The sequence below is a fragment of the Musca autumnalis genome, unplaced genomic scaffold (genome assembly GCF_047663935.1).
Source record: "Musca autumnalis isolate F117 unplaced genomic scaffold, ASM4766393v1 scaffold_3, whole genome shotgun sequence".
NCBI lineage: Eukaryota > Metazoa > Arthropoda > Insecta > Diptera > Muscidae > Musca > Musca autumnalis.
The window spans coordinates 139,827,182-139,849,795 of record NW_027411866.1 but is presented as its reverse complement, the minus strand read 5'-3'; the positions used below and the strand labels follow the sequence as shown (position 1 = coordinate 139,849,795).

Genomic DNA, 22,614 nt, shown 5'->3' with positions numbered 1-22,614 from the left:
TTGTTTACTTTTAGATAGTATTGGATACTTCGTCCTCTTCTGGATTTATTATTCTTATTTTCTATTTCTGACCCTTGATGTTGGAACATATTGGATTAATGTTTTACATGCACCTTTTTTTGCTCCCATGTCATTCTCCAACATCGTTTAAAAATGTTTCCTCTATTTTCATCGGAGATCTGCGAACATTTCACACTGCGTGTTGCCTAGGCCAGAAGGTTGTTTAGTGAAACTCGTATTACGTGTTTTTGTTATTTTACTTTTCTCCACCGTCTAAACTTTGTTCTTCAATTTTTATCACTTTAGGAGAATACGAATAAACAAGTACATATGTGTAAATAAATTATTATTTTATTAATTTATAATGTTGTTATAAAATGTCATGAAGTATATTGGCAAAAGAAAATAAAGAAGACAAACTAACTAAATAATGAAATATGTATAATTTATAACTAATTTGAGTAAATGATGATTTGGTTCTTCTTTCTCTTCTTCAAATTCATGCTGAATATTTGGTTTAATGCATTCGTAAGTACGTATTTATGTATATAACTTAAAACTAAGGCCAGCAAAACTTTGGTTTACTTCTTAGCGACCCATGCGCCAGCATCAGTCAACTATTGTCTTCCATTTGGGGCTGGCTTCATGGGTTTCGGTGTAACACGATCCTTTTTGTCACGTTTCATATAATCATATGGATCACCGGCATTAATGTTGGCTGTGTTACTCAAAGTCGTTGATACACCACTTGCTGCCTTATCCAACTTATAGGCACTAGGTAAGGCTTTATTGGGTGCTGTAGCATAATCATATGGCGTCCTTACAATTTCCGGTAAATGGGCGTAGTAGACAATACGTTTATTTGGTCTTGAATAATCCAGTGGATATTTTGCAGGATAATCAGTAGGATATTTGGTGCCATAATCTGTTGGATATTTTGCATGATAATCAGTAGGATATTTGGCGAGTACTGGATAACGTTCAGCGTATGGAATGGGAGCATAGGCGGATTTTTCATAAATTTCATTATTATGCATTGGTAGATATTCACGTGGTTCGGGTATATCATAGCGACGATCTGGATAGTTATAATACGGTTCAGGGTATTGAGGCATACGAGGACTGTAACTATCATAAGGATCATAATGGCGACGATATAAGAAATGATCTTCATAATTGTAGGGATCATAACGGGAATACTGTTCGTCGTATCTGAAAAGATTGAAATTTAAAAAATTAAAAAAAAAAAAAACGTTCAGATTGGTAATTTTTATTTCATTAATTTGCCTTCAAAATAGTAATCTGATCGATTGATTGCAGTTCTTGAAAACAGTTGGCCATACAGAAGTACAACCTGATACAGAATGTAGGAAAACAGTGTATGCGCATTATTTCCCCGTGGGTTTCGAAAACCAACCGTAATTATCATTGACACGCACGATACTCTGAGCAGAGCGATCTTGGTTTATATAGATGCAACAATATTACTTCACATATGATCTCAACATGAACAAATTCTTAAAAAAAAAACCTATAAAATCGGTCTGTCTGGATACTTTCCCACCATGAATTGACCAGCAAGAACTTTGTTAGACAGTAAGGAGTTTTCATTCTCTTTTGCAAGAAAATTTTAAAAAATAAACAGACACCACTCAGCAGAAACCTGCAAGCAATCAGCTGATTTGTCCAAACAGAGCAATTCGTCCTCCATTATAGGAACCAAAGCAAGCAAAAATTTTGTATCATATTAAAAATAAAAAGAAAATGGTCCAAAAAAGGAATTTTCCAACTTTTTATACACTCCACCATAAAATACATTTTAGTTACTTTTCTTTTCTGTCCACAATTTTAAGTGGAGATACTTTGTGACCACGTAAACCCAAATGCCTAAATAAGGTCAGAAAATGTGTCAAAAATTTTCTTCAATCGGGCGCCACCTTTCTGTGGGGGCTATATCAAAGTGTGGACCTATGTTGACAATTTTTGGTGGGGAAATTTTGTGACCACTGGGAACCTCAAATGGCAAAACACTGCTAGTTCGGTTAACAATTTTAGTTAAATGCTCTGTTATGTAACTATGTCGGGAGTGAAAAGGGGGAATGAGGCATACCAAGATGTCGCTGGTATACACTTGCCATTGAAGAAATTCGGCCTAGCTCAGTGGCCACTCCTGACTAGCCATAAACAAAATTGATTCATTATTAATTCGCAATCACAAACAGGATGCTTTATTTAAAGAAGAAAAATGATATGATGTTGCTGTTGTTGATATGGGTACCCAAGGTGTTTGTTGGGATACCATGCCCTCCCAATGGATTTTCTACAAAATCCCCAATGAGTCTCATCGATGATGATGACTCCCAAAAATCAACCACCGGCTGCCTTATTACCCCCTACATTACCTTATACAAGTAACTAGCACATAATGACTGATGGTCAACACTATTCAGATTCAGAATTCATTAATTTATTCATAGCACATTCGAATTATAAGATAGGGTGGTTCGATAAGGTATGGTTTCGGAAATCGAATTACAATTATTACTTCCAAAATGGAAGCCAATTCATTTAAGAAATCATATAAATATACGTTGTATAGAAATATATCAATGTTCATACAGGTATACGGCTAAGAATATAGATAGCTATACTCAAAAGATGTATATCCCACATATAATAGTGCTAAATCACACTTCGATTATAACTATCAAAAGTCCTATTCTATCGAGCTCAATTGATTAGGATCATATTCATTCCTTAAAAGAATGATTTAAAATTTTGAAAACGGTTAATAAAAAAACATGGGATACACATTAACAATGTGTTGCGCTGCTAATTTCAGATAAATTATTTCAATTTGCAAAAAAGTTTAAGTACCAGGAATTGACTTTAGTTCAATTATTTTTATATAAAGAAATTTCAAGATAATTTATAATTGACTTTAAAGGTCATACAAGGTTAACATAACAGCTCAATATAACGAAAATTCGGAGAAACTCTTATATAGGGGCTATACCAAAATATGGGCCTTTGTTGACAATTTCTGGTGTAGAAGATTTGTCTCCACTGCGAACCTTCTATAATAGGAAGGTCCTATGTTCACAATTATTAGTGGAGAAGTTTTGTGATCACTGAGAACCTCAATTGGCAAATTACAGCTAGTTCGGTTAAAAATTTTAGCTAAATCCCCAAAACAACCAAAATATGGACTGTGTTCACAATTTTTGGTGGAGAAGTTCCGTGACCACTGAGAACCTCAAATGCCAAATCACAAGTAGTTCGATCAAAAGTTAGTTAAAATTCTCAAATTACCTTCAATGAGTGGTTCCGTTATATAGGGGCAATACCAAAACATTTACCTACATATATTAGAAATGTTTACTTGAGTTGTTTTGTGATGACTGGGAATATTTAACGTCAAATTACAGGTACTCCCGTCAAAAAGGGAAAAAAGTCTTCTAAATACCGAAAATTGGGAGGTGCTGTTATATGGGGGCTATACCAAAACATGGATCTATGATGAACATTTTTGTTGAAGATGTTTTGTGACGTATGGGAACCTCAAATGTAAAATTACAGGTAGGTCGATTAAAAAAATGTAGCTAAAAATTCTCCAAATACCGAAAATCTGGAGGTACCGTTATATGGGGGCATGTGGCCAAACATGGATCTATGTTGACAATTTTGGTGGAGATATTTTGTGAACACTGGGAAGGAACCTATAAAAATGTACCTAAAATTCTCAAAATACCGCATATCGGGAGGTACCTTTATATGGGGGCTTACCGAGACATGGACCTATATTGAAAATTTTGGTGGTATTTTGATAAATGATAAATTACAGGTAGTTCGGAAAATTAAGCTAAAAGCTTAAAAATACCGAAAATCGAGAGGTACCGTTATATGGGGTGTATAAGTAAAACATTGAGCTGATGTAGTCCGTCTTCGAACTTGACCTGTCTATGCGTTACAAACGAAAAACAAACTTAATATACCCTCCTTACTATGGTGGAGAATATAATAACAGATGATTGATTGTTTGCAGGAAGAAGAACAGTTGCAAAAAGAAAGTTGCTTCCAGCCACAAATTGTTATAAATTGTTACAAATTTTAGGGTAACCAGACATACCTAATAATTTTTTCACAAACATCCCAGAAGGGAGAATGGAGACTTCTTTCATATCAAAGAATGCACCCCGATTCATATTAGCTCAATGATATGGGACCCACAGTTTATCGCCGAGTCCGAATGGAATTCTTCTCGAGGAATTTTACATGGCTGAAATACTCAGGAAATGTTACCGTTGAAAAATGTATGTTATCTGGCCCAGGGATCAAAACCGGGCGTTCGGCGTGCAAGGCGGGTGTGCATACCATTGCACCACGGTTAACTAACAGTTTAGTTTTTTTTTTTTTTTGAATAAATATTTGTATATGGGGAATTCTGGGTGACGTAGGGGATGAAAGACACAAAGAACGGTCCTGACCGGCTTTAACATGACAAAGTCCAGGATTTATTTTGGTCCCTCTTTCATCTCAAGCGGACACTGACCTCCACGTGGTGTCACCTGGGCTAGCTGCCTTTAACATCCGTTTAAGGTAGTGAGCTAAAATGTGCCGCGCGTTCACCCATAAAGGTAGAAACATAATGACTTTTGTTGCTTGCTTCACGCTCAATTTCATGTAAATGAATAAAGGCCAGGTACTACCTAATTCAAATGCGATCTTGGATTTCATTAATCTTTTACAGAAATTTAGGCTTGGATAAGCATGAATTTCTCATTGTGTTCTCACCATAAGAACGTTAAAAACTTGGGTTTGGGAGTCGGGTTGGAAAAAAAGCAGCCTACTATGAAAAAACGAAAGAAAAGAAAAACAAATCCCTCTGAAGTTGACGAACCCCGCAAAGGTTTTAAGGGCCATGATCTGCGAATCTGCGCCTGGAATGTTCGCACTCTTTATAGAGAAGGTTCAGTTTACGCATTGGCAGATGTACTGGAAAAGTACAAGACCGACATTACTGCCATACAGGAAATTCGATTGATTGACGCACTGTATTATAGCTGCCATGACACAAAGAGTTTGGTTGCGGATTTGTAGTTGGTCGGAGGTTAAAACATCAGCTTCACCCCAGTGAATGAAAGACTCGCTGCAATTCGATTAAAAGAAAAATTATTCAAATCAGCTTTATTTGCGCTCAGGCTCCCACTGAAGACTAGGGCGAACAGATCAAAGATATATTTTGCGAGCGCTTAGAAGAAACTTATGACCGTTGCCCTGCCCATGACATTAAAATTATACTAGACGATTTTAATGGAGAATATCTTTGGCCCAACGGTCGGGAAATTCAGTCTCCACGGCGAAACATCTGACAATGGTATGAGGCTGATAGACTTTGCAGCTGCAAAAACATGGTGGTTAGCACTACCAGATTTAAACATCTCGATATTCATAGGGGCACCTGGCTGTCGCGAGATCAAAGAACAAGAAATCAAATTGATCACGTTGTGATAGATGGAAGACATGCATCAAGCGTGTTGGATGTACGATTGTTCCGAGGTGCAAACACAGACTCCGACCACTACCTTGTTGCAGCAAAGGTACGTACCAGATTAAATGTAGCAAACAAATTGCGAACAGACACAACACCGAAGTTGGACATCGGTAAGCTGCAATCACAACAGATAGCCACAGCATATTGCACTCAACTGGCCCAACTGCTTAATCAAGCACTTCTCGTCCTGACGACATATCAGGACAATAGCAAAACATTGCCCAATCCAAACAAACAGCAAAATCAGTACTTGGATACCAGAGACCTGCACCAAGGAATTCATGGTATGACCAGGAGTATCGTACTGCTACCGAAGAGAAAAATGCGGCATATAGGGCTACTTTACAATCAGTAGCAATGCGTAGAGCACGAGAGGGCTATCGGGAGAAAAGGAGAGTGGAGAAACGTCTTTTCGGAGAGAGATGGAAAAGCGGGAGTGTGAAGAAATCGAGATGTACAGGAGACAGCATGAAGTCCGAAAATTCCACCAAAGAGTGAAACATCAAACTGATGGCTTTGGAACTGGCACATCCTCCTGTAGAGACCAGCAAGGTAATTTGCTAACTGATACAGATAGTGTCCTAAGGATATGGAAAGAGCAATTTTCCAAACTGTTGGTATCCAATAGTAGCGAAGTCGACGAAGATGCCACAGATACAATCCCAGAAGATGGTATTGAATGTATACCACCCGGCCAAGATGAGGTAAAGACACCAATAAACGGCGAGAAGACCATGTTGATAGTGTCGACGCGTTCAAGTTGGTTCCTATAATTTTGAGGTAGTAAAAGACTTCGTATACCTCGGCACCGCCGTAAACACAACAAACGAGATCAGTTGTGAAATAAAAAGAAGAATTATATTGGCCAACAGATGCTACTTTGGCTTAAGTAAAGAGTTTAAAAACAAAGCCACAACTCGTCAAACAAAAATAACGCCTTACAAAACACTGATACTACCCGTGCTGATGTATGGTTCCGAAGCCTGGTTACTTGTGCAAGCAGATAACGCAGTGCTTGGCGTGTTTGAGAGAAAATTTCTTCGAAAGTTCTACGGACCAATCTGCGTTAACGGTGAATATCGACGTCGCATGAACCACGAGCCGTATCAGCTGTACAACGACATCAGTATAGATTAACGTATCGAGATGCAGCGATTGCGTTGGCTAGGCCATATCATAAGAATGAGCGATGATGAACCCGCTAAAAAGGCGTATAAATTCGAGCCACATGGCGGTGCACGCAAAATTGGCAGGCCAAAGAATAGATGGCGCAAACAAGTGGATGAAGAGATGACAAGGCGCGGTATTTCAGAAAGCGAAGCACTAAACAGAGAGAATTGGAGATATTTTCTTAGTTCGGTCTATGGAACAGATGTTCTGTGATGGGCCAGCTAAGTAAGTAAGTATATGGGGAATTCTGAGTGAAATCGGACAATTTTGCAAATAGTGGTTTTTGATTTCTTTTAGTTTTTGCTGTGTTTATGCTCCTCAGCAAAACATTTCAGTATATTTTCAGTTTTTTTACAAACGGTTCCAGAAATTTCAAGAAAATCGAATTGAACAATCACTGCTAAAAATTGATTTTAAATATTAAATCGCGAATATTGCGCCCAAGCCCACTGTGCAAATTTTTTCTATTTTTTATTAGATATTTGATAAAAACAAAAAAATATTTGTTCCATTTTGAGCAATATTAAAGATAAAGATAAATATCTTTGTATAATTTTTACAGAACTCGACTTTTTCAAAGCGCGATATCACAGGAACCTTTAGTCAATGTTTAGCTGAGGAGCAGCAACAACAAAAACCTTTTTTGCAAAAGTATCCAATTTCACCCAGAAATCCCCTTATGAATTTTAATTAATACTTACCTATCATAACGTCTCAGGTATGGATCATAAGAACGTGATGGATATAATTCATAGTTATAAGACGGTGTTAGGGGACTGACTTTTTGATCGTATGTATTTTTAACTATTGGAGGAGGTAGTTTTGTAACCACCGGTTCTGGCAAGTCCTTAGCTGGTGTTTCGTTATCTTTACGTGGTTGTGTTATAAAGTTTACACGGGCTTGCCGAGATCTTGCAGCATATCCACTTGTAGCATCTGCCATAGTGTCATCGGATGAGGGCGAATCTTTCCACAGAGGTGATATATGTCTCTGCGAATAATAATCATAATCTGGATCCATAATTTGTTTCTCAGCTTTGGGTAGTGGCTCCTGGGCTTCGTCTTGTTGCATTCTAGCCTCAGGTTTTAATTCATCTTCCTTGCTTTGCTTTTGCCCTTTTTGATGTTGTAACGACGCTCCAGCCGGTGGAGGAGTGTGAAGTTCTATTCTATCACTTTCCACATTGTGTATTAAGCTTTCTTGTAGCTTCTTGTTTAAGCCGCTCTTAGACACTAAACCCTTAGCTTGATCATATTCCAGAGTAGAACGTTTATTACGTATGGCTTTGTTGACACCAGTTAACATACTTCGTGCCTCATAATAATTGGCATCAGTGCCATAATATTCCGGTGATTCATCAAATTCATAACCTTCAAGAATTTCCACATCTTCTGGTATTTGTAGCGTTAAAATATTTTGCAAAAAGCATAACAGCAACATAACAACAATAGCTGTTGGCCTTAAGCATTTGCGGCAGCAAATCATTTTGCTTGCCTTGACGGTTTAGCAATGTTCTGCAAATAAAATTATAATTGATGTTAAATTACTTGTAAAATTATATGTGTGAAAAAATATTTGTCGTATAATAAAGTGGATCATATGTCATGGCCACTGATCTCGAATACAATAAATCATTTTATTAATATGGATTTTTTATTGGGTGTTTTTAAACTAATGCCGATTTCGATTTTACATCGGAAAGCAAGCAGTGTTTAGGGATTCAGATTTTAGGCGGAGACGCAAATTCTCAAGTTTGATATGATTGGTAGCCCCGGTTGTATGGAGGCAATAATAAAATAAGTATGAGCAGCTCACAGTGGTTCAGGGATCGATTTTCCTGGCCAAAACCCAAATTTTTTGTCATCACCGATTGTTAATTTCTATATGGGATTTGATAGCAAACATATTGAATCTAAGGAAACCAAAAAAAAAAAAAAAAAAGCGTGGCGAGCTCCTAAAGACGAACATTTTGGAATTATGGAAAATACGTAATTTTTGCAAATTTCTCACGCAGACAAAAAATATTTTTCGGTTTTGTTGGAACAACAATATCTACTTTTGTTCCAACAATTCATTTGTTTTGTTCAAGCATTGCAATTGCAAATCCAAAAATACCATCTTTTGCTCCAAACATACAACACAAAAATTACTTGCGAAATTCCTCAATATTGTAAAAATCATTGACGATACCTTTGGTAGAAATTATCATAATCTAGAATTTTTACAAAAGCTAATGTCAGTCCAGAAAACCTGTTACTGATATTTTTGATTTGATCATATATAATTCTCATATACACTTTCCACATAGCTTTGTTATAAATGTCACGTATAATAGTATGAGTATTGACAAAGACACAATAAAAACAAGAATCTCATGGTGTACATACACAAAAAAGAACAAAGATAAAATAAAAAAACAAAGATGAGAGGAACTCTGACAAACAGAACTCGCCAAAATTTTTTTTTCAACACGGCCTTGATGAACAAGTTGAGCACTCGCCTTTACGTTTTCGTACGATTCACCATACAAACTCTCTCTTCGTGTTCATCATTGTAACACGACATCGAACACCTATAGAAGAGAATAATAAGGAATCTAACAATATCTTTACCATACATCAATCATATTTTTTTTCGCTGCGTGCTGGAGAAGAAGTATCTATTTCTCGGAAATTATAAAGGCCTGGGGCCTAATTATGTGATTCGATATCGAGTTGTTTCGACCCGATTACTCAAAGTTAGGATGACAACATTCGTTATGGAGTAAAATTGTCGAGTAATTGAGCATAAATTTGCGAGTAATTTCTCGTAGCCAAATTGCCTATCGTAAACAAATAAAATGAAAGATTTCTTATTGTCTTTTAGTTAAAAATGTAAAAACTGTTGTTTGATGTCGGTTTATTGAATAAAAACGATATTAGTAAATAATTGTCAGCATTTTTTACACAAAATGACAAGAGAAATTGGGAAAAGTCCTTTGCAGTCGTTCTGAGAAATTGGGATAAAATTAGAAATAAAATAAATAAATATGAATGTAATCATTAACCAAAGATTAGTGTTTGCTGTCGTTAACAAATAAGTTGAAAAAATAAGCTATTCTGCAAAAAAATATTTAATATTAATAGCCTTTTTTATAGGGGAACTACTTTTAATAAAGTACATTTTAAACCATTGATGTCAACGCCTGCACGTTGTCGTAACAACAGGGAATAACGAATTCAAATGAGAGCTGTGTCAGCCATTGTTTAACAAAGGGACATTACTCTGCCACCAATTCTCTCATTTCTTTTGGACATCAATGTTTTAAACCAGAGTGAGACAGAGAACATTTTTGGGTCTCTCTTGTGCTCTCAATGAGCGTAAATTTGTTGTTGTTCACAACGTGTTAGCATCTACACCGGCTGTGAGCGATAACAAATTTACGCTCACTTAGAGCACATGGGCTCTCTTGTGAGTCACAATGCCTCCTCCTGTTTTAAACATTTCATCCACAGTCATAGATGGGCAAAATTTCTCTTAAATAGAATTTAAGGGAAAAATAGAACGGGGTTTTTGTTAAAATTTGTTTGCTTTTTTAATATTTTTTAAACGCAGACGTTATCTTAACAAGCCCAAAAAACTATTATATTAAAAACAAATTTGCAAAATGACCCGTAAATGTTTATTTACGTTGTAACAACGAAAAAGAGAAACAAAACATAGCAACGCTGGCGTGCAAGAAAGCCCATCTATGTCCACAGTTGTTTACCAAAGGAAATAATCTCTCAGAGAGGATAATGCAATAAACCCACCAAGTTCTCTCTCACTTATTTTGAGAGAGAATTATTAAGGTAGATGTATTAGCAATCTGTTACAACAACGTTAAAAAGATTTTGCAAATATTAATAATTTTTCTTATTTTCTAAGCACTACTTCATTCCGAAATTATTATTCAATGTATTGTTCGAAAAAATCCACAGATATTCACATTTTCATTCATACTTTTGTTTTTTTTTTTTAGTTCTTGCTTTCAAATAAGCATTTCTTTTACATCTACTTTCATAATATTCCCTGATTTTAATAGTTCGATTACCGGTTACTCTCGAAACATCGAAACATCAATCGATCAACGATTTCGATCGAATCTCGTCATGCCGCTTTTTAATCGTGTCGAAATCTTTTTCACGAGCAAATACTCGATCGAATCGAATGACGTAATTAGGCCCCTAGGACCTAGGTACATAAGCTGCCTCGCCTGGCATAATAAAAATAAAAGAATAAAGAAGACCGAGCAAATTTGTTTAAAATCCCTTATGAAAGTACTAATCTCTTCCCTCACATAAAGGCTTATTGCTAGAAGAAATGGAGTATGCTAACTAAAGATTATCACTTTCTTTTAAACAAGTGCTCACATTTTTTTCCTTTATAAATTTGTCAAAAAGTACAATAATAGCAGATTCTCGCAGGTTCTGGAACAGAGCATTCGAATGAGACATTGATGTTTTCTACCCATTCAAAATTCCATATACAATGTTATAGTCATTCCAATTGGACGATATGTGTACAACCTTTAATATACATATGTAAAATCGAGAGTTACCTTCATATGTTGTTCATGTGAAAACCTCCACCCATTTAATACCACTTCTACTTCACATAGGGCTAAATTGTTTACGTACAATTTGAGAATCCACTTTGTCATTTCGTTTGTAACACATCGAAATATTCATCGGAGGCCCTATTCTTGATCAGGGTTAAATTCTAAGTCGATATAACCATGTTCGTCTGTCCGTCCGTCTGTTGAAATCAAGATACAGCTCGCAATTTTTAAGATAGAGCATTATAATTTAGTATAGATGTTTTTATTACTCCTAGGATGTTTGGTACTGCAAATGGGCTATACCGGTCCACGCTTTGATATAGCCCCCATAGAACGGTACCACCCGAAAGTAAGTAACCCTCCCCTCGGCATAGGTGCACGCCTTCATATAGCCCTCATAGAACCGGTATTTCGAAGTTTGTAGCCTCAATATTCATCCGAAGTGGCTGAAATTTGGTATTTAGTCTTCGTTTGGGGTATAAAACTTTCCTTCAGAAATTTGTTGGTAGAGGTCCACGCCTTAAAACAGCCCCCATAGAACGGTACTACCCGATTTCCGGTATTTGGAAGGTTTTGCTTCATTATCACACCGAAATGGCTGAAATTTGGTACTTAGCCTTCGTAAGGGGTATACAATTTTCCCCCAGAATTTTTGTTGGTATAGTTCCACGCCTACATACATATGTATAGCCCCCAAAGAACGGTGCCTCCCGATTTCCGGTATTTTGAAGGTTGTGGCCTCAATATTCCTCCGAAATTGTTGTAAAATGCGTATTTAGTCCTCATTTGAGGTATACAACTTTCCATATGAAATTTGTCGGTATAGGTCCTCGCCTTCTTATAGCCCCCATTGAACGGTACCCCCCGATTTTCGGTATTTTGAAGATTGTGGCCACAACAACCCATCGAAATGGCTGAGATTTGGTACTTAGTCTGCGTTGGAAGTAAAACCCTTTCCGACTAAATTTTGTCGGTATAGGCCCACGTCTTCCTATACCCCCATAGAACGGTACCTTTCGGTTTTCGCAATTGTGAAAGCTAACGTCAATATCCTACCGAAATGACTGAAATTTGTTAGTCTTTCATGAGGTTATTTTTTAGAAAAGAATTATCAGTGTAGGTCCACGTTTTCCTATATCTCCCATAGAAGCGTACCTTAGAGTATAGATCGACGTTTTGATATAGCTCCCATAGAACGGTGCCTGCCGAATTTCGTTTTTTTGAAGGTTAACGACATCGTTTTACCGAAATTGCTGAAATTTGGTATTAAGTCTTCTTCATAAACGAAAGGAAACTAATTGTTCCATTTTACTTAAATGCCACTCGTGGTAGAGTGGCTGAAAATAGGTACTTAGTCTTCGTTGGGGGTATTAAACTTTCCTCCTGAAATTTGTCGGCATAGAACCACGTCTTCTTATACCCCTCATAGAACGGTACCTTCCGATTTTGGGTATTTTGTAGGTTGTGGCCTCACTATGCCATCGAAATGGCTGAAATTTGGTATTTTGTCTTCGTTGGAGGTATTAAACTTTCCACCTAAAATTTGATGGTATAAGTTCACGTCTTCATATAGGCCCCAAAGAACGGTACCTCCCAATTTTCAGTATTTTGAAGGTTGTGGCTTCATATCCCACCTAAATGGCTGAAATTTGGAATTTGTTCTTTGTTGGCGGTATAAAACTTTCCACCTGAAAGTTATCGGTATAGGTCGAAACCTTCATATAGGCCCCATAGAACGGTACCTCCCGATTTTCGGTATTTTGAAGGTTGTGGCCTCAATATGCCATCGAAATGGCTGACATTTATTATTTTGTCTTCGTTGGAGGTATTAAACTTTCCACCTGAAATTTGTCGGTATAGGTCAACGTCTTCATATAGCCCCCATAGAACCGCACCTCCCGATTTTTGGTATTTTGAAGGTTTTAGCCTGAATATACCACACGAATTAGGTCGGTATAGGTCCAAGCCTTCATATAACCCCCATAGCATGGTACCTCCCGATTTTCGGTATTTTGTAACTTTCCACCAGAAATTTGTCGGTAACTAAGGATTTTTCGCATACGTTCAGCATTCGTCCACGTTTTGCAAAAGGCCCCTTTACACGGCAACATTTTAGTCACATTTTTGTACCGAATTGGTTGTTAATTGTTCCCAGAAGATAGAAAACGTACACACAAAAGACTATCTATATACACATCGCACCTGTTAAACAAAAGGGTAGTAACTCAAAATTTGGAAATTTTCACTTTTTATTAAAAACTGATACTTATTACAGTAGGGTGCCACCGTGATGCAATGATATGCACATCCGCCTTATAGTAAGGTGCCACCGTGGTGCAATACTATGCACACCCGCAGAAGGTCGTGGATTCGATTCCCCGGTTAGGCAACATCAAATTTTCAACGGTGGGAAAATACCCTTCAGTAATGTTGGCGACATTTCCTGAGTATTTCAGTGTTAGGACACACCGTTCGCACTCGGCGATAAACTGTAGGTCCCATATCATTGAGCTTAATATGAATCGGGGTGCACTCATTGATATGAGAGAAGTCTAACTTGTCCCGCCTGGGATGTTTGTGGAACAATTATTATTATTATTCGAACCGAGATTACTGTAATTTGATATTGTGTGTAGGCAGAGGATAGAAAAAACAACGATGATCTCTTTTAAAAAGTATTGCTACATTTTCCTTCTGAGGTGGATGTAACTTGGTATTTTGGAATCTCACTCAATAAAGTGATTATAATTATAATATAAGATATTATTCTCCTCCAAGAAATTTTTAATTGTTCATATTTACTTCCATACAGTGGTGGTGGAGGGTGTAAAAAGATCTGCCAGGCCGAACTTAACGCCGTTCTTACTTGTTTTGGGAGTGTTGGCCAAGATTGAATCCATTAAACCAGTTTTTAATAGTGCTTTAGGATGGTCCTTTATCGACATACAAAGATTTAATTTCAGCAATGCATTCTGGCTGATAATCACGCCAGAATGCATTGCTGAAATTAAAAATTGTGAAAAATTATCGGACGCAAATTATCGGCTAAAAACTGTCAAACTTTCCAAAAAATTTTAAGTGGCGTCTGGCAGTAAAAACTTTTAAGTACTTTAGAAGACGAAGAAAACCTGCTTCATGGTTCTTATGTGTTTTACTCATTGCCACTGTGTTTTTCAGGAAGATTTGTTGGTCTTAAGGAAACAATGCTCAGTTTCAAAAACCAAAAAAAAAAAAAAAAAATTTTCCCATTTGCAATAACAATTTTTACTATTTTAAAACCATTTCAAAATATATTTCAGATTTTTCCTTAGTTATGTTAAATTAGGTATCAAATAGTTGAACGCCTTTGCAACCGGTGCTTTTGACATCGGCGATAAATATTTTATCCATAACACAGGACAAGGACACACAATTTCAAGATTTGTTAATCTATTTTATAACCGATCAATGTTCCGCACACAATTTTTATTCATTGTAGATTATGTCCAAAACAAATTCCAGCAGTTAGTTTTATTAATAGATTTATTAATTAGTTTATTTAAATTTTCTTTCTTATTATAGTTTTCAATTATTATTGATTTTATTTTATTTTTAAATTGCTTTTATTTTTTCCGAAATTCACAATTATTTTTCCAATTATCCTTTTTTCCACAACTAACTCACCACTTAAACACAAAAACAATACAAAAATATTTTGAAAAATTTTATCGAATTTATTTCCGCGATTACACAACCGTGCCGATTGGATGTCGAAATTCAACTGTGTTAAGTGAAAATTTCGAATTTCCAATTTAAACTTGGAAAATTTAGCGTTCAGTTGACGTTCCTACAGACTTTTATTGTTTGGGCCGCAGCTCTTGCTTGTTGGTTGTTTTGGTAACACTATAATGATGATGATGAGATCAGAACCCAAGCCAAAAAAACAACAGACACATTGAAATGTGTCATTTTATCAGTTAACAAACAAGCGATCTCCTAGAATCAGCAAACAGAGAGTTGGACAGAAAAGTCATTCATTTACCAATGCATGTTACACATGACGCTACAGAGAGTTCATGGATTCACATAGCATGAAAAGTAACCGCAAACATTTAAAGAGTCACATGCCATAGCATTAGAAACACCGAAGCTGGTGGCATGGAAGGGTGTAACTCCACTCACTCTCCACTTATTACTATCGATATGCGCTATTTTCATATTATTTGGTGTTGTTGTTTTTGTGTGCTTTATTCGGCGTTGTCAAATGACAACGAACTTTAAACGGCAAATTAATTGTATACAAGGTGCAGTTCTAGCATCAAAAGAACGAGGTCTGACTTAAAATTGTTGGAAAAATTAAAATGTAAAGATATGTATTTCATAAGAGACTCAATTACCTGCGGAAAAATGTGGCATTGTGGAACAAAACTTGCTTGGGAGAATATCATTATGAATAACAAGTGGGCCAAAGCTATATTCGGTTCGGGGCCGACTATGCGATACCCTACACCACTACCCCTGTACATAAGCTTTTGACTGGTAAAATTCAAAATATTAAAATTGGGATAGTTTAGCGCCTTTGCTCTGAATGTCTTCATTAATACAGGTCAATTTTGTTGAAAAGCATTTAAGTGCATCGTAAGTACAACTCAAATAAAAAAATGGAAAAGTGGGATGTACACCAACCATCAATAGGCTTCTTTCTCTGTGAGACCCCCATTAACCCCCAAAATTTCGTGAGGATCCCATCAAGTTTCCGACCTGTAGTGTGATTGCACAAAAAATGGAAAAAGGGATGCATTACCGACTATTGCGATATCGGTGTTCTTTGACCACCTCTGACAGCCCACTTCACATCGTTGTAAAGGTGATATTTTCTACTTTCCTTGCCAGATTATGCTTTCGATATACCTCTTACAGAGAAATATTCGCTTTGAAATGAAACGTTGAATTTTTCTCCAAATAAGTTTTTGGCCCATTCCGACCCCTGAATATTATCCGACCAATACCAAAATTAATAGGCATCTTTCTCTGTAGGATATACCCCATATAAAAGCAAAGATATTTGCTTTGAAATAAGACGTTGAATTTTTCTCCAAATAAGTTTCTTCCCCTGTATGACCCCCAATAACCCCCAAAATTTCGTGACGATCCGATCAAAATTGCGACCTGTAACGTGATTACAAAAAAAAAAAAAAAAAAAAAAAAATGGAAAATGGGATGTATTACCGACTATTGCGATATATCCGTTATTTGGCTACCTACGCCAACCTACTTTGCATCATTGTAAAGATGGGATGTTTTACTTTCATAGCCAGACTTTGCTTTTGGAAAGTCGCCAACCAAAGCTGTGATATTCGTCATTGTAACTAAAATCGCCAAAATGAAAAGTTGGGTTCTATTAGCGGCTATTGCGATATCTTCGTTGTTTGACCACCTACGACAACCTTTACATCGTTAGAAAGGTGATATTTTCTACTTTCATTAGCAGGTTTTCCTTTTGGTATACCCCTTATGGAAGCTGAGATATTTGCTTTGGAAAAAAACGTTGACCTTTTCTCCAAAAAAGTTTTTTGCCCATTCCGACCACTAAATATTACCCGACCATCACCAAAATCAATAGGCTTCTTTCCCTCCGGGACCGTCATCAACACCTAAAATTTGGTGACGATCCGATCAAAATTGAGTTTCATTGCATCAATGAAGGATTTTCATTGCATTAACGAAAAAGTTTCAAAATACCTGAAATCGGGCGATGTCGTTATAACGGCGCTATACCAAAACATGGACCTATGCCCACAGACCGAAAATGTTGATTGAACTTCAAAATTTACAGCTAATTTTCATAGAAAATGTAGCCTCAACATTTAAAATATCATTAATTAATAAGAGCTTCAAACTACCTGAAATCGGGGTAACATTATATGGGGGCTATAACAAAACGTGGATCGATTATAGTCCTGTTTACAGCGATGTAATGTTTTGCGTAGGCAAGTTCATGCCTACTGATAAAGTGCCCCAAAAGGTCAAAAAAATTCATCATGACATAATAGGCTCGTTAACTATCAAAAAGAGTGACAGTAGACACGGTGCGCCTTAACTAAATTTAAATGAAAGGTGCTTACACCTGTGAAGTTTTTGCTGTTTCTGGATTTCACGATTTTGCTTGCGAACCGCAAGCCCTATCGCAATGGGATGAAAAAAAGTTTTGTAGCAGTGAAAGTCTCTACAAGATTGTCCCTTATGATGTTTTCTTAGGTATTACTTATTATATAAGTTCAAATTTTGACAAATTACTGACTGTGTCGTCTCCTTATAAAATAAGGTCATGACTGCGATTTCCCAACTTAAACTTATATATCTCAAAAAATGGTACAGCATGGGAAAAAATTATGAAAACCAATCTTATAGACAATTTTCACAGCTATAAGGTTTCCTCTAGTCACATTTCGATAAGACTTACCGTTTTCAATCGAAAAACCGAACCGAACCGAAAACCTAAAAATGTGACCTGAATTTCTATATCTAAAAAATGTTAAAACCTAGGAACAAACCATAACAGTCAATCCTACACAGCTACAAAATTTTCTTTCGATAGGACTTGCGGTTTCCAAGCAAAATCGCGAAACCCTAAAATAAACATAAACATATGAACTTTGACCGCGATTTATTTAAAAATCCCTCCAGCGATTGTTTCTTGTTTTTGGATTTTTCTCATCTATGAACATTACTGTTTCAGAATCCGTGAAAACTACCCCGGTGTAAACGGTTTTCATTCAAAGTTAGTTAAGGTGCACCCTGCATGACATTGTTTTATAGGGGGGGCCATACAGTCAGTACATTGTCCCAATTTGAACTTCTATATCTCAAAAATGGAAAACCTATGAAAATGTCAACATTTACGACAGCATAATTTTTATCCGAGATAACTCCATACTGACTGAAATAATTCCCGTTAAGCTGAAAACCCCAACGGTCACCAACTAAAATGACTCTTAAAGGGAGCCCTTTGTTTAGTTCAAATCTTTGCACATCGCAATTATTCTTACGTTAAATTCGAAGATGGACTTTATCGGTATACTTTTTCCGGTACCTCACCCACAAAAGTTCAAACATTTAGGCTTAAAAATAGGGTGAGACCTCTTCACATTTTATTTGGTCTAGTTGTCGCAGAATTCATTGTCACAGGCTAATTTCGTTTTTCCGTTTGTAACGTTTTGAAATAATAATTTGTATCCCTGATTAAGATAAAATTCTTAGTCTATCTAGTCATATCCGTCTATCCGTTTGTTGAAATCACCATAGGCAAGTCAACGTTTTAGTATAGGCCTCGGGCTCTTCCCGAGTTTTGGTATTATAAGGGTTTTAGTTACATTTTGCACTGAACTACCCGTAATTTGACACTTGAGGTACCCAGTAGTCATAAAACTCCTCCATCTATGAAAATATTCATGAAAATGTTTTGAGTTTATGGGTAAGAAGAGAGAAAGGGGTCTTCTTCAACTTCTCTCTCTACTAAGAGTTGAACAATTTTCATGTTATATTTTCAATGTGTGGCACAAGAGATAGGTCTATGTTTTGATATAGCCCCCATATAACGTTACCTCCTAATTGTAGGTAAGTTTGTGTGCTTAATCTACATCTTTTGACTGATCTACCTGCTGTCAAGAAACTTCTGAACCAAACATTTTCAACATAGGTTGATATAGCCTCCATATAACGATACCTTCCCGATTTTAGGTATTTGAGGATTTAAGCTACTTTTTTGACCGAACTATCTGTAATTTGACATTTGAGGTTCACAGTGGTCACAAAACATAGGTCCACACTTTTAGACATTTTTCTGTCTAAATCTTCCTATGTCCCCCATAGAAGCGTACATCTTGATTTTCGGTATTTTGAGGATTTTAGCCACATTGTTTTAACGAAATTGCGGAAATTTGGTATTTAGTCTTCGTGGAGTCTAAAAACTTTCCACCAGAAATTTGTAGGTATAGATCGACGTTTTGATATAGCCCTCCCGAATTTCGGTACGTCCCGAATTTCGGTATTTTGAAGGTCAGCCACATTGTTTTACCGAAATTGCTGAAATTTGGTCTTTAGTCTTCTTCATAAACGAAAGGAAACTAGTTGTTCCATTTTACTTAAATACCACTCGTGGTGGAGGGTATAACAAGTTCGGCCCGGCCGAACCTAACGCCGTTCTTGCTTGTTTAGTTGTTCTTTGGTAGTTTTTTAGACCCTCCACCATTATATGGATGGTATAATCAACTTTGTCCGTCAGTCCATCTCTATAATGTGCTACAGAATTTTTTATTACTCCTAGGCCGTTTGTTTTGAAAATGGGCTACATCGGTCCACGTTACGATACAGCCCCCATAGAACGGAATCTCCAGATTATTGGTATTTTAAAAGTTTCAGCCACATTCTATCACCGTAATGGATAAAATTTGGTAGTTGGTCTTTTATGGAGCTACAAAACTTTCCACCAACAATTTGCCGGTATAGACTCTCGTTTTGATATTACCCCCATCTAACTAAGCTTTCAGCCACTTTATCTTACCGAACTGGCTGAAATGTTTTATTTTGTCCTCTTTGGAGCTACAAAACTTTTCCCCAGAAATATTTCAGTATAGGTCCACGTTTTTATATAGCCCCCAAAGAACTGTACCTCCCGATTTTCGAAATGGCTTAAATTTATTATTTAATTTAGTCTTCTATGGGACTACAAAACATTCTCACAGAAATTTGATGGTATAGGTCCACGTTTTGATATAGCCCCCAAAGAACGATACCTCCCGATTTTCGATATTTTGAAAGTTGCATTACACAAATCCACAATTTAATATAGCACTCATGTAAGGGTACTACCCGATTTTTTGTATTTTGTAGGTTCATTGTCACATTTTTATCCGAAATGTGGATAAAATCTTTTATTCGGGAAAATGTTAATATGGGGCAATGTTTTGGTAGGGACACAGTAGCGGAGGAGCTAAGCACTTTCATAAACTAAAGGAAAATAATATTCAATTTTTTTTTTTTTTAAAACAACTTATGGTGTAGGATATAAAAAGTTCGGCCCAACCGAACTTAATTACCGTTTTTCTTTTTTTTTTATTTCACATTTGGTCCATTAGGAATCTGGTGTTGCATAGGAGTTATTTATGTTGAAAAATTTCGTTTTTGACCATTATTGATATGCTGAAGTTTTGAAACTTGAACATTAATTGGACCATCTGTTACGTTTGGAGTATCAATATATGTTCTTGAATTAATTTCAATAATCGCAAACTTTTCGATAAGTAGGCGAATGGTATGCTGCATCGTACGACCGGCATCAGTCTGCCAGATTTAAGACTCCATCCAGTTTTGTACATTCACGAGACATTTGATATTGAAAATGCTAGCGGTTCTTGATGGAGACGAAGAGTTTGAAAATCTCTCTTGGCTTCAAAAAGAAACGTTTTGTTGTATACAGTCTTTATTATATAATCGGCGGAAGTAAAGCTTCTGCTGATCATAATTATGGAAGAGGTCCGAATTCCGACTCCATATGCGATATTCACCATATACCAGCACATGTGATTTTCTGTGCTATTTTGAGGTTTCAGTGAATAGAAAACGTTCAGTGGTAAAGAAAATATATACTATATACTTCCATTTCCACTATATACTCCCGGATCCCATAGTTGTACCTCACGACTTGTGTAGTATTTTTGAAAATATAGATTCTAGCTCGCTTGGTATCTTTTCAAGATTTTCTTATCACAATGGTATTTACAATTCCCCGAATTTATTACCCACCCTCGTAAAATAAGATCAAAAACAGAAGTAAACTTTTCTGTTGGCGCTGATGAAAATCACTGAAGCGCTATGTCAACCAGTAAACATTATTTTAAAAGAGTCAAATTGGTTAGATGGCTGGTGGAAACATTACCCTACAAAATCGACAGCTCCCTGTGATGACTACGACAAAAACAAGAACAACAACAATGCATAATCATTTAGAATCTGCATATTTAGTTTAAACAACAAAAATATTGTCATGGCAACTTTAGACAACAATGAGCATAACTTCACTACTATAGAATTGCTGTTGCTATTGTTGCGTTCTGTATTTTTTGAGGGTGTTTCCCGGTTTGCATGATCAGCCCTTTTTTGTTGCGCTTTTTTATGTGTGCTGTGCTGTGGTTCCACTTGTTTTTCTTTTGTTAAAAATTTGGGTGGTGTACGACTGCACCACGAAACATCCCATCAAGGTGGTGGGAAAAATGTTGTCAACTATTATTTACATATTTTTGTCTATATGTTACTATTTTATGTTAATATTATGAATTGGTTAGTATTTAGTTATGGCTTTTTGTGCCAAATATTTAAGTGAACCGTTGGAAGCCTCACCTTTAATTTATTGAAATCTACTTACATACTAGCACAAAAAACGAAAGGGGTGGGGGAAATAAAATTTAAAATAGTTTTGAAAACAACTGAATTAACTATCAAATACAAACTATATCTTCAAAAATAATATAATTTATATGGGAATATTTGGCTATTCGGATAAGGCAATAAACGTGACTGATGATGTTATATGAGATCAAACATTATGTGGGATTATACCAAGTAGTTGTCCTAAATATGTTAGTCAAAATGACCAACTGAAATGACTGAAATTTGGTGTTTAGTCTTCGGCAGAGATATAAAACATTCCAACAGAGAATTATGTGTGTAGGTCCACGCCTTCATATAGCACCCATAGAACGGTACCTCCCGATTTTCGATATTTTGCAGGTTTCAGCCACATTATCACACCGAAATGGCTGAAAATTGGTACTTAGTCTTCGTTGGTGTTTATAGCTTTCCACCTGAAATCTGTTGGTATAAGTCCTCGTCTCCATATAGCCCCCATAGAACCGTACTTCCCCATTTTCGATATTTTGAAGGTTGTGGTCTCAATATCCTCCCGAAATCACTGAAATCTGGTGTTCAGTCTTTATATTTGTTGTGAACTTATTGAATACGTCAAACTCTTGTCTTTAAATATGAGCAATGGTCAAAAACTACCCATTTTTTGTAAAAAACCTAATTTTGACTTTCGCTGTTCACCATATTTGTTTTTAATTAATATTTTTAAAAGTCTCTCATTCAAAAGCAAGATTATTACGTAACTTATTAGCTCATAAAAATATAAGATGATCGACCCATTCGTTTTCGAGCTATAGCCAACTCCGCAAAACTCTCTGTTAAAAAAGGGGGTAACCCCTGAGTGAGGTGGTCACTGAAAAAGAGAAAAAAACATGTTCATCTGCAAACCTCTGCAGCTGGAATTTGAAG

At 36.4% G+C, this 22,614-nt stretch overlaps 1 protein-coding gene across 1 annotated transcript; it reads right to left on the bottom strand.

The window, feature by feature from the left end:
• Nucleotides 1-331: 331 nt before the first annotated feature.
• LOC141397810 (uncharacterized) lies at nt 332-15,071 on the bottom strand. Its single transcript, XM_073974549.1, has 3 exons — nt 14,968-15,071; nt 7,426-8,239; nt 332-1,212 (listed from the first exon to the last, which is right to left on the bottom strand). The coding sequence occupies exons 2-3, from the start codon at nt 8,208-8,210 to the stop codon at nt 618-620; spliced, it is 1,380 nt and encodes a 459-aa protein (XP_073830650.1). The 5' UTR covers nt 8,211-8,239; nt 14,968-15,071; the 3' UTR covers nt 332-617.
• Nucleotides 15,072-22,614: the final 7,543 nt, after the last annotated feature.